Below are 17,138 nucleotides of genomic sequence, written 5' to 3'. Positions count from 1 at the left end.
TGACTGTTCTCTGCATTTAGTGGTCACTACTCACCTGGGCGGTTACCTGTAGTGATGTCCTCCTTATACTGCTCATCACTGCTGTCATCTGTCTTTTCTTCTTCTTTTATTGTCATATCTGTAGCATTGATCTCCATTAGATCTTCCCCCTGATTCATAAGATGTGAGAGAAATATTATTAAAGTCATCAGACAGGAGGAGAAGTCAGGTGGGATGTACAGATCATAGGGAACATCTCCATCTACCTGATCCTGATCCTGTGGGAGAAGAGGACGGGGACATCTCTCTGGTGCTGTTCTCTTACTGGATCTGACTGGAGGGAACACATACAGAGACTGAATTCATTCTTTCCATCCAGATAATACAGAGAGGAGGTGTGTATATAGTCCTGTCTATTACCTGCTGATGGGAGGGGCTGCTGATCCTCCAGCATCACATCCTTGTACTGATCCTTGTGTCCTTCTACATACTCCCACTCCTCCATGGAGAAATAGACCGCCACGTCCTGACACCTTATAGGAACCTGACACACACAATGATCACACAGTCATCCCCCCCACCCCTCCAGTGGTGTTACTGTATAATGTCCCAGCATTCCCAGCAGCCACAGTCTCACCTCTCCACTCAGCAGCTCCACCATCTTGTTGGTGACTTCTAGGATCTTCTCTTCCTCCATTTCCTCATGTATCAGGGGCCCCGGGATTGGGCTCAGGGTTCTTCCCCATCCTTCACACCCAGGGGCCCCACAGCGCCCACTAGAGGACTTCTTCACTACTGTGTAATCCTGTGTATGGAGAGACACATTACTATCACTCCATCCATTCCCAGAATCCCTCACCTCTCCAGTCCTATCCATCTGTTATTCCATAGATAAGAATGATGTCATGATGACATCACTCCCAGAATCCCTCACCTCTCCAGTCCTATCCATCTGTTATTCCATAGATAAGAATGATGTCATGATGACATCACTCCCAGAATCCCTCACCTCTCCAGTCCTATCCATCTGTTATTCCATAGATAAGAATGATGTCATCATGACATCATTCTCAGAATCCCTCACCTCTCCAGTCCTATCCATCTGTTATTCCATAGATAAGAATGATGTCATGATGACATCACTCCCAGAATCCCTCACCTCTCCAGTCCTATCCATCTGTTATTCCATAGATAAGAATGATGTCATGATGACATCACTCCCAGAATCCCTCACCTCTCCAGTCCTATCCATCTGTTATTCCATAGATAAGAATGATGTCATGATGACATCACTCCCAGAATCCCTCACCTCTCCAGTCCTATCCATCTGTTATTCCATAGATAAGAATGATGTCATGATGACATCACTCCCAGAATCCCTCACCTCCCCAGTCCTATCCATCTGTTATTCCATAGATAAGAATGATGTCATGATGACATCACTCCCAGAATCCCTCACCTCCCCAGTAAGCAGGAAGAGTATGTGTAGGGTGAGGGTTATTATCCTCTCGGCCATCTTGTCTCTGTCTCTCTCCATGGTTGATGGGTCGGTCTCTTATATAGAAGATATCAGCAGAGGATCCTGGAGTGGAAGAATCTGAATAGATGAAAGAGGAAACAATGTAACACAACTCATCACAGGCCTGAGAAAAAAAACGTTCTGGCCCCAGTAACGTATCAGTACAGGACAGAAAACTACCCAGTCCTGAAGGGGTTAATCCTCCCGCTGTCCCCCAGCTCCTTCCCTCCACCTGCAGAGCTGTACAGGAGCCGTGTGCTTCCCCTGTGCTTACAGGACCTGCCGTGATGTCACAGTCATGTGATCAGTCACATGGAGGAGGAGTCACATGATCAGGGGCTGCTGCTCAGTGTTTGCAGGTCTCTGCTGGGCTGTGATGTACATGTAGCTGAGCTGTATATGTCATTATATATATATATATATATATATATATATATATATATATATATATGTTATATATTAAAACTTGGTTACAACCATCTGACACTGCTTTCTCACTCTTATTCCTCTGCTTTGAGATTCGCCCGCTCGGACTCTTCGGCCCACTTCCCCTCAGAGTTGCTGTCATCTACCGTCCCCCAGATCTCCTCGACAATTCCTCGACTTTGCCACCTGGCTCCCCCATTTCTTATCCACAGAAGTCCCCACACTAATCCTGGGCGACTTCATCATCCCTGTTGATACGCCTATCTCCTCTCCCGCCTCTCAGCTTCTCTCACAGCTAACAAACTCTCCCACACACAAGGGTGGTTATTCCCTAGACCACAACCTTCTCTCCTTCACAATTACAAACATCTGCCCCCCTCCTGACACTCCTACCCCACACATATACAGATATCTGTGTGGTATCAACACTCAACAAGTCGTAGACTCCCTACAATCCTCACAGTCCCCAATCTCATCCCTCACCTGCCCAAACATGGCCGCCAAACACTACCACAACACCCTGAAAGTGACCCTAGACTCTGTAGCCCCCCCTACTCTCCGCACACCCCGCCACAGATGCCGGCAGCCCTGGCACACCCCGGAAACTCGCTTTCTTCGGCGATGCTCTAGGACGGCTGAACGTCTGTGGAGGAAATCTAGAACCTCAGTAGATTTCTTTCATTATAAATTCACTCTCAAATCTTATTACTCTGCCCTTCACCTCGCCAAACAATCTTATTTCACCTCCCTCATCTCTTCACTGTCAAACAATCCAAAACGCCTCTTCGACGCCTTAAACTCTTTCCTAAAGCCCAAAGCTCAGTCACCCATCACTGACCTCTGTGCTGAAGATTTGGCCTCCTACTTCAAATCCAAAATTGACACCATCGGTTCCGACATCACCTTCCAGCCCCTGAGCCCCATAGATCCCATCCCCTCTCCCATAGATCCCATCCCCTCTCCCACCTTCTCATCACTCTCGGCTTTTGATCCAGTGACAGAGGAAGAGGTCACCAAGCTCCTCTCGTCCCACTACCTGCCCTAGTGACCCTGTTCCCTCACACCTCCGCCAGTCCCTCTCTCCCGCTGTCACTTCTCACCTCACCAAAATATTCCACCTCTCCCTCTCCTCTGGGATCTTTCCCTCCTCATTCAACACTCTATTATAACCCTATTACTTAAAAAACCTTGACCCTGTCTAATCTGCCTTTCATCTCTAAACTCTTGGAACGTCTCGGAACGCCTAACCCGCTATCTCTCTGATAACTCTCTTCCCCTCTACAGTTCGGTTTCCGACCCCTTCACTCCACTGAAACTGCTCTCACCAAGGTGTCAAACAACCTCCTGAAGGCCAAATCACAGGGAAACTTCTTGATGATTCTCCTGGATCTCTCAGCAGCATTTGACACTGTGGACCACCAGCTCCTCCTCTCCATGCTCCGCTCTATCTGTAGTATCTGACACTGAGGACCACCAGCTCCTCCTCTCCATGCTCCGCTCTATCTGTAGTAGTATTTGACACTGTGGACCACCAGCTCCTCCTCTCCATGCTCCGCTCTATCTGTAGTATCTGACACTGTGGACCACCAGCTCCTCCTCTCCATGCTCCGCTCTATCTGTAGTATCTGACACTGAGGACCACCAGCTCCTCCTCTCCATGCTCCGCTCTATCTGTAGTATTTGACACTGTGGACCACCAGCTCCTCCTCTCCATGCTCCGCTCTATCTGTAGTATCTGACACTGTGGACCACCAGCTCCTCCTCTCCATGCTCCGCTCTCCTGGTCTTAAGGACTCTGTTCTCTCCTGGTTTTCTTCCTACCTCTCTGACTCTACGTCTTCTCCTTTACCTCTTACTGTTGGAGTTCCCCAGGGATCAGTCATGGGTGCCCTCCTCTTCTCCCATCAGACAGAACATCAGCAGGTATGCAAGTTTGCAACTTCAGCCATAGCAACCTGCTCCTACCTAGTGTGAATGGTGTTCTAGGAGAGCTGACCAAATTTGTCTTTTTTTCTGTGCTTCAGCAGGTATGGCCTGCAAAACAATCCTTATGCTGATGACGCCAAGCTATATACCTCCTCCCGTGACATCACCCCTGCATTTCTACAAAATACCAGTGACTGTCTCTCCGCTGTCTCTAACACTATGACCCCTCTCTAGCATCACTCCTATACATCAAGCTCCATGTCTGGGGGTTATGCTGGACTCAGATCTATCTCTCACTCCCTATATCCAAGCTCTTGCAGCTCCTGTCACCTACATCTCAGAAACCTCTCCAGAATCCGCCAATTTCTCACCACTGACACAGCTCACACTCTTACTGTCCCCCTGATCCCTTCCCGTCTTGGCTACTGTAACTCCCTACTAATCGGTCCTTCCTTTCTCTAAGCTCTCCTCTCTCCAGTCTATCCTGCATGCAGCAGCCAGACTCATCTTCCTCTCCAGCCTTTACACTGACGTCTCCCCCCTGTACCAGTCACTCTCACCCATAAAGCTCTCCACAACTCTGCCCCTCCATACATCTCCTCCCTCATCTCCACCTCCCATCCTACCCGCGCTCTACGTTCTGCTAATGATCTTACACTAACATCTTCCATTATCAGAACCTCTCACTCCGGCCTCCAGGACTTCTCTCGTGCTGCACCAGTTCTCTGGAATTCATTACATAAAGACCTCAGACTCATTTCCAACACTCACAGTTTCACGTGCCCTGAAGACTCATCTCTACAGGCTTACATTCCCTAATCTTGTCTTCCTTCTGCTATCCGTTTTCCATCCACTCTATATCCTCCTTGGTGCCATGTACTTTCTACCTGAATATACTCTATATTAATAAATCTATATCATTATAATACAGGATCCATTCTCTTCCCAACCCTAGGGAAACCCCCAACTCCTGTATACTACAATTTCTATCCTGCTCCAACCGTGTGAAGAACAGATTCAAAGGAAGTCTAAAGTGTCCCCTCCCATTCTCCAGGAGTCCTATATCTGTTTTATCACACCACATGCAGATATAGACAGTCTATGTTACAATATCATAAAATGACAAAATAAACATGGCATGTCATGGGCACGGCCATCTTATGGACAGAATCACCACAGAGCAGGACGGCACAGCCTGGAGGAGGGGAGCCTGATTATAGCTCTATGGGGTACACAGGGAGCTGCTGTCAGGAAGTGCAGTGAGTACAGTTACTAATACTATACACCGAACTATAAAATGCATATTTTCTTTCATGATTGTTTAAAATTCATTTTATTCATTAACCTCATTGTGAACAAGAAAATGGCTTCTCTCCAGCGTGAGTTCTTTGATGTTTAACAAGAGTGGATTTCTGAGCAAAACACCTCCCACATTCAGAACATGAAAATGGCTTCTCCCCTGTGTGAGTTCTCTGATGGTTAACGAGATCTGATTTCTGAGTAAAACATTTCCCACACTCTGAACATGAAAATGGCTTCTCACTTTCGTGAGATCTTTGATGTCTATCAAAAGCTGATTTCCAAGAAAAACATCTTCCACATTTTGGGCACACATATGGTTTCTCCCCTGTGTGAGTTCTTTGATGTAGAACAAGAGATGATTTTAGACTAAAACATTTCCCACAATCTGAACATGAATACGGCTTCTCCCCTGTGTGAATGTTTTTATGGAAAAGAAGACTTGATTTTTGAGTAAAACATTTTCCACATTCCAAACATGAAAATGGCTTCTCTCCTGTGTGAGTTCTTTGATGGTTAACAAGATCTGATTTCTGAATAAAACATTTCCCACATTCTAAACATGGAAATGGCTTCTCCCCTGTGTGAGTTCTTTGATGTTTGAAAAGATTTGATTTATAAGCAAAACATTTCTCACATTCTGAACATGAAAATGGCTTCTCCCCTGTGTGAATTATCTGATGTCTCTTAAGATATTTTTTATGGGTAAAAAATTTTTCACATTGTGAACATGAAAACTGAGGCTTTCCTGTATTTCCTCTTTGATGTTCATCGCCTTCTCTGTAAATGTCAGCTTGCTGTGATGGAGCAGAAGATGGGACTTGTATAACAGGATGAGATGAGAGATCTTTGCTGTGAGGGGCTGAGGGTGTATCTGGGATAGTGGACGGCTCCTCATATGTATCTTGTGTGATATGATCCTCTGAGGAGATCTGATGTCCCCCTGAGCTCCTGGTAGAATCATCTGCAAAGGAGAAAACACCATATATAAAAGTGTAGGCAGCACATATATCCTATAGCAACTTTACCATATTACAGCTACCAACACAGGTCTATAGGACTAACCTTCACGCTCTGGAGTCCCGGTCCCCTTCCCTCCTAAATTAAACTCCCCGTGATCACACAGCCTTAAAGTGTTTTTGTCGTTAAAACTTTAAAAATCAAAATCAACAGTAGACGTGATATAAAGCAAGAGTCTAAACACATGAAGTGACGTATTTTCCATGAAAAAAAAAATGAATGTAAATTGAAAACTTCCTTGAATTCAAATCTACTGTTGATTTGGAAAATTATAACAGCGACACTTTAACTACTCCTGTCCGATAACCTTGTTGCTATATAAGGGCCCTATTACATGGGACGATTATCGTGCGAAAAATCGCTATATTGTTCTAATTTAAATAATAATCGTTCTGTGTAATTGCAGGCAACGATCGAGAAATCGTTAGTTTATGGTTGATTTAGATCTGAACCTAAAATTATCGTTAATCGTTCGCTGTAATTCCACATTCGTTCGCTCCAGTTCCGCATTTTTTCACTAATCATTCAGTGTAATTGCACATTGTTCATTGTTTTGCTGGGATCACAAGGAATAAACAATCATAGTAACGATCGTATCTAACGATTATCGTTCTGTGTAATATGGTGAACGATTTCAGGTTAACGATAAACAATCTCGTTTGCGATTGTTTATCGTTAGTCGTTAAAAATCGCTCCGTGCAATAGGACCCTAACTCTTACATGAGAGCTCAGCTACTACTATTGAGGCAAAGAGGCGTCCTCATCGCTACATTATCAGTGAAGATCCCCGACCATCCTACTCTCACTAGTTCTCAAGAAGACAGAAAAACTTCCAACACGAGATACAGAAAAATTTAATTGAGAAAAATGCTAATTTTTACATTTTTTTCATAAAAAAATTGCATTTTTCACAAAAAATTTTATGCATATTTTTGCATATTGGCCAGAATTTACCACTAACCTTGAAGTAGAAGTCCGGCAAAAATTTACTATTAAAGTATTAATAACATGGTGATGTCCCTTCCTGGATAACATGGTGATGTCACTTCCTGGATAACATGGGACACTGAGCATCCCTCTGCCATCATCCTCTCCAGCAGCCAAAGCCTGCATATCCATGTTATCCAGGAAGCGACATCACCATGCTATCCAGGAAGTGACATCACTGTGTTATCCAGGAAGCGACATCACCATGCTATCCAGGAAGTGACATCACCATGTTATCCAGGAAGTGACATCACCATGTTATCAAGGAAGTGACACCATGCTATCCAGGAAGTGACATCACCATGTTATCCAGAAAGCGACATTACCATGTTATCCAGGAAGCGACATTACCATGTTATCCAGGAAGCGACATTACCATGTTATCCAGGAAGCGACATTACCATGTTATCCAGAAAGCGACATTACCATGTTATCCAGGAAGCGACATTACCATGTTATCCAGGAAGTGACGTCACCATGTTATCCAGGAAGCGACATTACCATGTTATCCAGGAAGCGACATTACCATGTTATCCAGGAAGCGACATCACCATGTTATCCAGGAAGCGACATCACCATGTTATCCAAGAAGTGACATCACCATGTTATCCAGGAAGCGACATCACCATGCTATCCAGGAAGCGACATCACCATGTTATCCAGGAACCGACATCACCATGTTATCCAGGAAGCGACATCACCATGCTATCCAGGAAGTGACAACACCATGCTATCCAGGAAGTGACATCACCATGTTATCCAGGAAGCGACATCACCATGCTATCCAGGAAGTGACAACACCATGTTATCCAGGAAGTGACAACACCATGTTATCCAGGAAGTGACATCACCATGTTATCCAGGAAGCGACATCACCATGCTATCCAGGAAGTGACAACACCATGCTATCCAGGAAGTGACATCACCATGTTATCCAGGAAGTGACATCACCATGTTATCCAGGAAGTGACATCACCATGTTATCCAGGAAGCGAAGCCTTGATGCAGTAGTAAGTGCAAGCAAAAATACACTTTATAAGCATTTCCCGTTATAAGTGTATATTGGTGATTTGTATATCCTTTGGGGGGGGCAATACAATACTTTAATAAAAATTTTCACCGGACTTCAATCTCAGAATCAGAAAGAAAAAGTTATAGCACCACATAGCTACAACCGCATAAAGTGAGACAGGTTGGATTTAAAAATAATGGGCTCTGGTCCTGACGGCCAAATTCAGTCCATTCCTGAAGGGGTTAAGCCCCAAACCTACATCTCCCTCCTCTTATTGAAAGAGCACATCGGCTTGGAGGATCAGCCCTGAGGGAGAATAGGCCTAGTGGGCCGGAGGCACCCAAAGACCGCAACCTCCAATCCTACAGGCAGAAGAGGTCCATCACAGCGAGAGGCTACAAAATACTCAGATTTTAAGACTTCTCTGCAGCGTTCACGGAGAGGAAACGTATCCTCTTCCCTCCGCTTTGTAAACATCTGGCTGACGACCACATCTATATCCAGCTACAACACCCTGCCAAGCTGAAAGTCACCAAAAACGCCCGAGTTACTACCTATGAGGATTCAGAAACAGCTGGAGCTCACTTCCTGTCACGCCGAGCGAGATGGATTAACAACCTTGGGACGCTCAACGTAATGTTGTTGGTTTTTCACATGCTTTATACGTTTTTTTTTGTTTCTCAGTTACTCCCCCTCCCCTCCCTGAGACACGAGGAACAAACTACCCCCCCCCCCCCCCCCCGTCTCATTCTGGAGGTCAGGGTGTCAAGGAAGAGCACTCCACAAGACAATCTCGCTCTGAGGTCACTATACTGACTAGTTGGTGTAGCGGCAGTGCTGAAGAAGCACAGACAGCGTTCCGTTTATGCTGATTCTTGCACTAATCAGACTACAGTGCCGCACTTTTCTCCAGATAGTGAAGCACAATTCAGAACCAGGGCGGCACAGCGTACATATATTATATGACTGTATTCCATATATTATACACACATCGGGGAAGATTTATCAAACATGGTCAATGGCGTAGCTACCATGAAGGCAGGGAAGGCGACTGCTATGGGGCCCTTGCATGAAGGGGGCCCAAGAAAGCCCTGCTCTACCTTCATGTTAGGTATGCCACTGACAGCCGACCACCACATCCCCCCTCCGGCAGAGGAAGAGGGACCCGCCACTGTGCTCTTCAGCCCACTCACTGTAGTGCAGGGTGAGCAGGCTGCACATCAGAAGGAGAGGGACAGAGGAGCAGGACCGGCCAGGTCTTGTACACACAGAAGGAGAGGGATGAAGGACCTTATCACATGACCCAAAGGTCCTCAATACCTGTGTAAGGATCAGCCTACTACAGGAGGAGGAGGGGGAAGCCTGGGAGCTGTAAGTGCTGTGTATGTCTGTCAGTGTGTGTATGTATCTGTGTATATATGTATATGTCAGAGAGTGTATGTATGAATGTATCTGTGGGTAAATGTATATGTCAGTATGTGCATGTATCTGTGGCTATGTATGTATATACTGTAGTGTCTGTAGCACTGGTGTACATATATGTGTGTGTTTATGTCGGCAGTGTCTCAAGTGATTGACAGGTTTGCTCCCAAAGATGTTCTGCAGCTTTTTCTTATAATGCTACCCTCTAATAAAAGGACCCACCACTAAAAGAAAATGCTGCAGATATTTCTGGGTCTTATTCCACTTGGGAGATGATTTCCCTGTATATGGTCTATTCATGGTGTATAACAGACATGTCAAACTCTGGCCCACGGTGCTATTAATTTTGGCCCGCCCAGGAAATCCGATGATTCCCTAGAGCTGGCCCGCGGTGCCATAATTTTTGGCCCACCTAGGAAATCCGATGATTCCCTAGAGCTGGCTCGCGGTGCTATTATTTTTGGCCCTTTTAGTGCTGGGACACTGCTATCACCTATCCCCGCGGCGGCTCCGATCTCCTTCCCTCCAGCAGCAGCAGCTCCTCACCCGCGATGCATACTGTGGGTGATGCTGGGGGAGGGAGAGAAGTCAGAGCCGTTCATATCAGTCGGCGACCTTGGGAGGCGACAGCACTGACATCCCCCGGACCCGGCTCAGCTTGCCATAGTACCCCGACTCCCCTTCCCTGCCGGAGCGCACTGTGAGGATAGCGGCAGCCCGCCCTCCCCCAGGCTCAGCATCAGGCGATGGGTCCCGGGTAGGAGAGTGCGGGTGCTATGCGCCCAAGGTGTCAGGGGTACAATCGCCGCATAGCACCCGCACTCTCCTTCCCGGGACCCATCGCCCGATGCTGAGCCTGGGGGAGGGCGGGCTGACGCTATCCCCACAGTGCGCTCCGGCAGGGAAGAGGAGTCGGGGTACTATGGCAAGCTGAGCCGGGTCCGGGGGATGTCAGTGCCGGCGCCTCCCGTCTCCTCTCATCCCCATCACTTTCTCTCACCCCCATTACCCTTTACCTCCTCTTTTTTCCTCTCCCCCTTCACCTCCTCTATCCTCCTCTCCCTCTTCACCTCCTCTATCCTCCTCTCCCCCCTTCACCTTCTCTCCCTCCCTCTCCCCCTTTCACCTCCTCTCCCTCTTCACCTCCTCTATCCTCCTCTCTCCCCTGTCCTCCTCTCACCCTTTCACCTCCTCTATCCTCCTCTCCCCCCTTCACCTTCTCTCCCTCCCTCTCCCCCTTTCACCTCCTCTCCCTCTTCACCTCCTCTATCCTCCTCTCTCCCCTGTCCTCCTCTCACCCTTTCACCTCCTCTATCCTCCTCTCCCCCCTTCACCTTCTCTCCCTCCCTCTCCCTCTTTCACCTCCTCTCCCTCTTCACCTCCTCTATCCTCCTCTCTCCCCCCTTCACCTTCTCTCTCTTCCTCTCCCCCTTTCACCTCCTCTCTCCCCTGTCCTCCTCTCCCCCCTTCATCTTCTCTCTCTTCACCTCCTCTATCCTCCTCTCCCCCCCCTTCACCTTCTCTCCCTCCCTCTCCCCCTTTCACCTCCTCTCCCTTCCCCCTTTCACCTCCTCTCCCTCTTCACCTCCTCTATCCTCCTCTCTCCCCTTCACCTTCTCTCTCTTCCTCTCCCTCTTCACCTCCTCTATCCCCCTCTATCCTTCTTTTCCCCCTCAGACCTTACTCTCCCCTTGATCTCCTTGTGGCTCAGAGGCTGCAGAAGAGAACAAGACCCCCTCCATGCCTGGATTAGGTGAGTATGATTTTTGTGTGTGTGTGTGTTGGGGCAGGAGGGGGAGGGAGTAGAATGGTGGATAATACTATGGGGGCAGGGCAGGGGACATTATTATTATATGGGGGGGTCACAGAAGGGGATATTATTTTTAAATGAGGGATCCTAAATACGGGGACAACCCACACACCTATTCACTTTACAGCGCATGACACCAAACAGCGGAATTATTACTGTATGGGAGCCTATCGTAGTGCAAAGTGCTTGGTGATGCTCTCTGACAGTGCCAGGAACGCTGAACGCCACTCTGAAAGTTCCACATATGCTGCTTGTGTGTTTCAATGAATATCAAGGTTGGCCGCGAGTTTGTCCAAGTTTTTAATTTCGGCCCACTGTCTATTTGAGTTTGACACCCCTGGTGTATATGTTATCACTAGTGTAATCACATTCCAGTGTATATATGTGTATATGTCAGTGGTGTATTTGTATATATGTTAATGGTGCCTGTGTGTATATATGTGCGTCATTGTGTGTGTTTGAGAGTTGGCTATCTATGGGGGGGGGGGGGGGGGGGGGGGAGTACAGGATTCATGGGCCCCGTACAGTTTTTTACTGGCTTAGTTGCCCCTAGCAACCAATCAGATTCCACCTTTCATTTTCCAAAGAGTCTGGAGGAATGAAAGGTGGAATCTGATTGGTTGCTAGGGGCAACTGAGCCAGTCTCACTTTACACCAGGTTTGATAAATCTCCCTCATCATGTGTTATTACCTGCAGCCATGTAACATTGTCATATATATTATATTAGAATTTTAGCTGACTGATTATATAGCTGGAAAACTGACAGGACACAGAGCTTATAATATTCCACACAGAATAGTTACAGCCGGTGACTGAGGAGAATGTGTGACTGTTCTCTGCATTTACTGGTCACTACTCACCTGGGCGGTTACCTGTAGTGATGTCCTCCTTATACTGCTCATCACTGCTGTCATCTGTCTCTTCTTCTTCTTTTATTACTATTATGTATGGAGCATTAATATTGTTCCCACCTTCCCCCTGATTCATAAGATGTGAGAGAAATATTATTAAAGTCATCAGAAAGTAGGAGAAGTCAGGTGGGATGTACAGATCATAGGGAACATCTCCATCTACCTGATCCTGTGGGAGAAGAGGACGGGGACATCTCTCTGCTGCTGTTCTCTTACTGGATCTGACTGGAGGGAACACATACAGAGACTGAATTCATTCTTTCCATCCAGATAATACAGGGAGGAGGTGTGTATATAGTCCTGTCTATTACCTGCTGATGGGAGGGGCTGCTGATCCTCCAGCATCACATCCTTGTACTGATCCTTGTGTCCTTCTACATACTCCCACTCCTCCATGGAGAAATAGACCGCCACGTCCTGACACCTTATAGGAACCTGACACACACAATGATCACACAGTCATCCCCCCCCCCACCCCTCCAGTGGTGTTACTGTATAATGTCCCAGCATTCCCAGCAGCCACAGTCTCACCTCTCCACTCAGCAGCTCCACCATCTTGTTGGTGACTTCTAGGATCTTCTCTTCCTCCATTTCCTCATGTATCAGGGGCCCCGGGATTGGGCTCAGGGTTCTTCCCCATCCTTCACACCCAGGGGCCCCACAGCGCCCACTAGAGGACTTCTTCACTACTGTGTAATCCTGTGTATGGAGAGACACATTACTATCACTCCATCCATTCCCAGAATCCCTCACCTCTCCAGTCCTATCCATCTGTTATTCCATAGATAAGAATGATGTCATGATGACATCACTCCCAGAATCCCTCACCTCCAGTCCTATCCATCTGTTATTCCCTAGATAAGAATGATGTCATGATGACATCACTCCCAGAATCCCTCACCTCTCCAGTCCCATCCATCTGTTATTCCATAGATAAGAATGATGTCATGATGACATCACTCCCAGAATCCCTCACCTCTCCAGTCCTATCCATCTGTTATTCCATAGATAAGAATGATGTCATGATGACATCACTCCCAGAATCCCTCACCTCCCCAGTCCTATCCATCTGTTATTCCATAGATAAGAATGATGTCATGATGACATCACTCCCAGAATCCCTCACCTCTCCAGTCCTATCCATCTGTTATTCCATAGATAAGAATGATGTCATGATGACATCACTCCCAGAATCCCTCACCTCCCCAGTCCTATCCATCTGTTATTCCATAGATAAGAATGATGTCATGATGACATCACTCCCAGAATCCCTCACCTCCCCAGTAAGCAGGAAGAGTATGTGTAGGGTGAGGGTTATTATCCTCTCGGCCATCTTGTCTCTGTCTGTCTCCATGGTTGATGGGTCGGTCTCTTATATAGAAGATATCAGCAGAGGATCCTGTAGAGGTGAATAGACTCACATCAGCATCTGCTTACCTTCCTAAGGTCACTGTGTTCCTGCTATTAGAGGGGTTATCCAGCGTTAGATTATCATGGCCACTTTCTTCCAGAGACAGCACGTCTCCAGTACAGCTGTGATTTGCTATTAAGCGAAGTTGAAAAAACTGCACCCAACCCGGAGACCAGAGTGCTGCTGTCTCTGGAAGAAACTCTGGGAGCGCTTAAAGTGATTTTCCAATGTGATCCCCCCATACTGCCCCCCTCCTCCTTAGCACAGCTGGATGCCCCCTCTCCCCTGAACACTGTAAATCTCCTACCTGTCTGGCAGCCAGTGGGCAGATCCCAGGAGGCAGCAGCAGCAGCAGAGCACACTAGCAGGAGGAGGGGGAGGGGCAGGAAGGATTTCCACCTGTACCTCTGGCCCCTCCTCCTCTCCAATGATTGGTGCTCAGGAGGCAAGGGGCGGGGCAGAGAGGTGAGCAGTGACCCAGCATTAGTACATACTGTGGGCAGGGAGCGGGCGGGACAGTCCAGCAGCAGCTGATAAGTCAGGAAGCCGCCTCCAGAACGGTGGAGGCTAGAATGTAGTTGCCAGAGGTAGGTCTTGAGGACCTTTGATGACGTCATGCCCATGTGACCAGCCTCATGTGTGGGAGGAGCTATCTTCCTCTGCTCGGTTTTCTATGAGGCGGCTGGTTTCCTGGGTTTTCATGAGGCAGCAGTATAGTGAGTGCAGTGTATATGATCAGCAGGAGGTAAACCACTGTTTTGAGGGGTGTGTGGGTGCACTGTTATGTGATGCTCTGCAGGGTCAGTGTGTGTGGGTGCAATGTTCTGCAGGGAGAGGTTTGTGGGTGCACTGTTATGTGATGCTCTGCAGGGAGAGGTTTGTGGGTGCACTGTTGTGTGATGCTCTGCAGGGAGAGGTTTGTGGGTGCACTGTTGTGTGATGCTCTGCAGGGAGAGGTTTGTGGGTGCGCTGTTATGTGATGCTCTGCAGGGAGAGGTTTGTGGGTGCGCTGTTATGTGTTATGTGATGCTCTGCAGGGTCAGTGTGTGCGGGTGCACTGTTATGTGATGCTCTGCAGGGACAGGTTTGTGGGTGCACTGTTATGTGTTATGTGATGCTCTGCAGGGTCAGTGTGTGCGGGTGCACTGTTATGTGATGCTCTGCAGGGACAGGTTTGTGGGTGCACTGTTATGTGATGCTCTGCAGAGACAGGTTTGTGGGTGCACTGTTATGTGATGCTCTGCAGGGTCAGTGTGTGTGGGTGCACTGTTATGTGATGCTCTGCAGAGACAGGTTTGTGGGTGCACTGTTATGTGCTGCTCTGCAGGGACAGGTTTGTGGGTGCAGTTATGTGATGCTCTGCAGAGACAGGTTTGTGGGTGCACTGTTATGTGATGCTCTGCAGGGTCAGTGTGTGTGGGTGCACTGTTATGTGATGCTCTGCAGGGACAGGTTTGTGGGTGCACTGTTATGTGATGCTCTGCAGAGACAGGTTTGTGGGTGCACTGTTATGTGATGCTCTGCAGGGTCAGTGTGTGTGGGTGCACTGTTATGTGATGCTCTGCAGGGACAGGTGTGTGGGTGCACTGTTATGTGATGCTCTGCAGGGAGAGGTTTGTGGGTGCACTGTTATGTGATGCTCTGCAGGGTCAGTGTGTGTGGGTGCACTGTTATGTGATGCTCTGCAGGGAGAGGTTTGTGGGTGCACTGCTATGTGATGCTCTGCAGGGAGAGGTTTGTGGGTGCACTGTTGTGTGATGCTCTGCAGGGAGAGGTTTGTGGGTGCACTGTTGTGTGATGCTCTGCAGGGAGAGGTTTGTGGGTGCGCTGTTATGTGATGCTCTGCAGGGAGAGGTTTGTGGGTGCGCTGTTATGTGTTATGTGATGCTCTGCAGGGTCAGTGTGTGCGGATGCACTGTTATGTGATGCTCTGCAGGGACAGGTTTGTGGGTGCACTGTTATGTGATGCTCTGCAGGGACAGGTTTGTGGGTGCACTGTTATGTGATGCTCTGCAGAGACAGGTTTGTGGGTGCACTGTTATGTGATGCTCTGCAGGGTCAGTGTGTGTGGGTGCACTGTTATGTGATGCTCTGCAGAGACAGGTTTGTGGGTGCACTGTTATGTGATGCTCTGCAGGGACAGGTTTGTGGGTGCACTGTTATGTGATGCTCTGTAGGGACAGGTTTGTGGGTGCACTGTTATGTGATGCTCTGCAGGGAGAGGTTTGTGGGTGCACTGTTATGTGATGCTCTGCAGGGTCAGTGTGTGTGGGTGCATTGTTATGAGATGGTCTGCAGGGGGTGTGTGGGTGCACTGGTATGCAATGTTCTGCAGGGTCAGGGGTGTGTGGATGCACTGTTGTGAGATGATCTGCAGGGTCAGGGGTGTGTGGATCCATTGCTTTGGTTGAAAGCCCAGTGCACCCCAGCCGCCAGCAGTGATACCCCCACCCTGTGGCACTGACCGTACCCCTTTGTCCCCTGGACCTTCAGTGCTGGCCACCACAGCCCCCAACTCCCCTTCCCCCCGCCACCTGGACCCCCCCCCCAGTGATGTTCACAAAGACCGGACACCATCAACCACCCCCACCCAGGACTGCAGTAACGATCCGGCTCTCTGAGTGGCACAACTACACCCCCCCCTGAACTTACTGATGAAGACGGGCTCTGGGCTTCTGCTCCTGAATCGCTGTAATGATTGACTATGCCCCCCCCCGGACCTCTGCGGTGCTGGCCGTCACAGCCCCTAACCAGCCTGTACCCTCCCCCCCCATCATCCCCCCCCCACCCGGGTTCGCAGTTAAGATCATGCCCCCTGAGTGGCACAGCTCCCCCCTCACTGATGAAGACGGGCCCTGGGCTCCTGGACAGCTGTAATGATTAATGATCGGGCCCCCCATTCCTGGATTGTTGCCATGGTGCCCAACTGCAGCTTTAAAGGAAGGCCCCAGCGGGTGAGATGGGGGGACCTCACAGTGCAGAGTGATGAGTGCCCCTCTGACCGGGAGCCCGATGGAGTGGTGCCCCTTGTATAGCGCCCTGCTTGCTTTCCCCTCCGTCCACCTCCACACTCCCCCTTCCCCTGAACCTCAGAAGTTCTCCTACCCCCCCCCCCCCCAACTGAAGGCGAAGATCCCCCTACCTCACCATACCCCGGACCCCCACCCGAACCTCAGCAGTCCAACCGCCCCCCGGACAAAGGGGCTGATCCTCCATCCCAGGTCTGACGGACCTCAGCGGTGAAAATATCAGCAGTGACAGCCTGACAGGACCGGAAATTGACAGGAGAGGTGAGATTACCCCCTAAAACTACAACCCCCACCATGTCCTGCTAACAGCTCATGATGGGAGTTGTAGTTTTGAAGCCTGTGGCCATCCAGAACTACAACCCCCATAATGCTTATAGGCTGATCAT

At 48.6% G+C, this 17,138-nt stretch overlaps 2 protein-coding genes across 2 annotated transcripts in view; both read right to left on the bottom strand.

Moving 5' to 3' along the window:
* LOC138786612 (uncharacterized) overlaps window positions 1-17,138 on the bottom strand; it is a 324,608-nt gene that overhangs the window by 209,886 nt on the left and 97,584 nt on the right. The gene's annotated exons all lie outside the window — the stretch shown is intronic.
* Window positions 1-17,138, bottom strand: part of LOC138787590 (zinc finger protein 208-like) — a gene marked incomplete at its 5' end in the record, with an annotated part of 68,589 nt that overhangs the window by 29,304 nt on the left and 22,147 nt on the right. The window contains 3 exons of the mRNA XM_069964936.1: window positions 47-149; window positions 5,335-5,656; window positions 5,723-5,813. Of these exons, the coding sequence (XP_069821037.1) occupies window positions 47-149; window positions 5,335-5,656; window positions 5,723-5,813 (516 nt within the window). The remainder of the gene's footprint in view (window positions 1-46; window positions 150-5,334; window positions 5,657-5,722; window positions 5,814-17,138) is intronic.

Source organism: Dendropsophus ebraccatus, chromosome 3 (assembly GCF_027789765.1).
Source record: "Dendropsophus ebraccatus isolate aDenEbr1 chromosome 3, aDenEbr1.pat, whole genome shotgun sequence".
Classification (NCBI taxonomy): Eukaryota; Metazoa; Chordata; class Amphibia; order Anura; family Hylidae; genus Dendropsophus; species Dendropsophus ebraccatus.
Note: the sequence above shows the minus strand (reverse complement) of the source record. Positions and strands in the feature narration are given on the sequence as shown.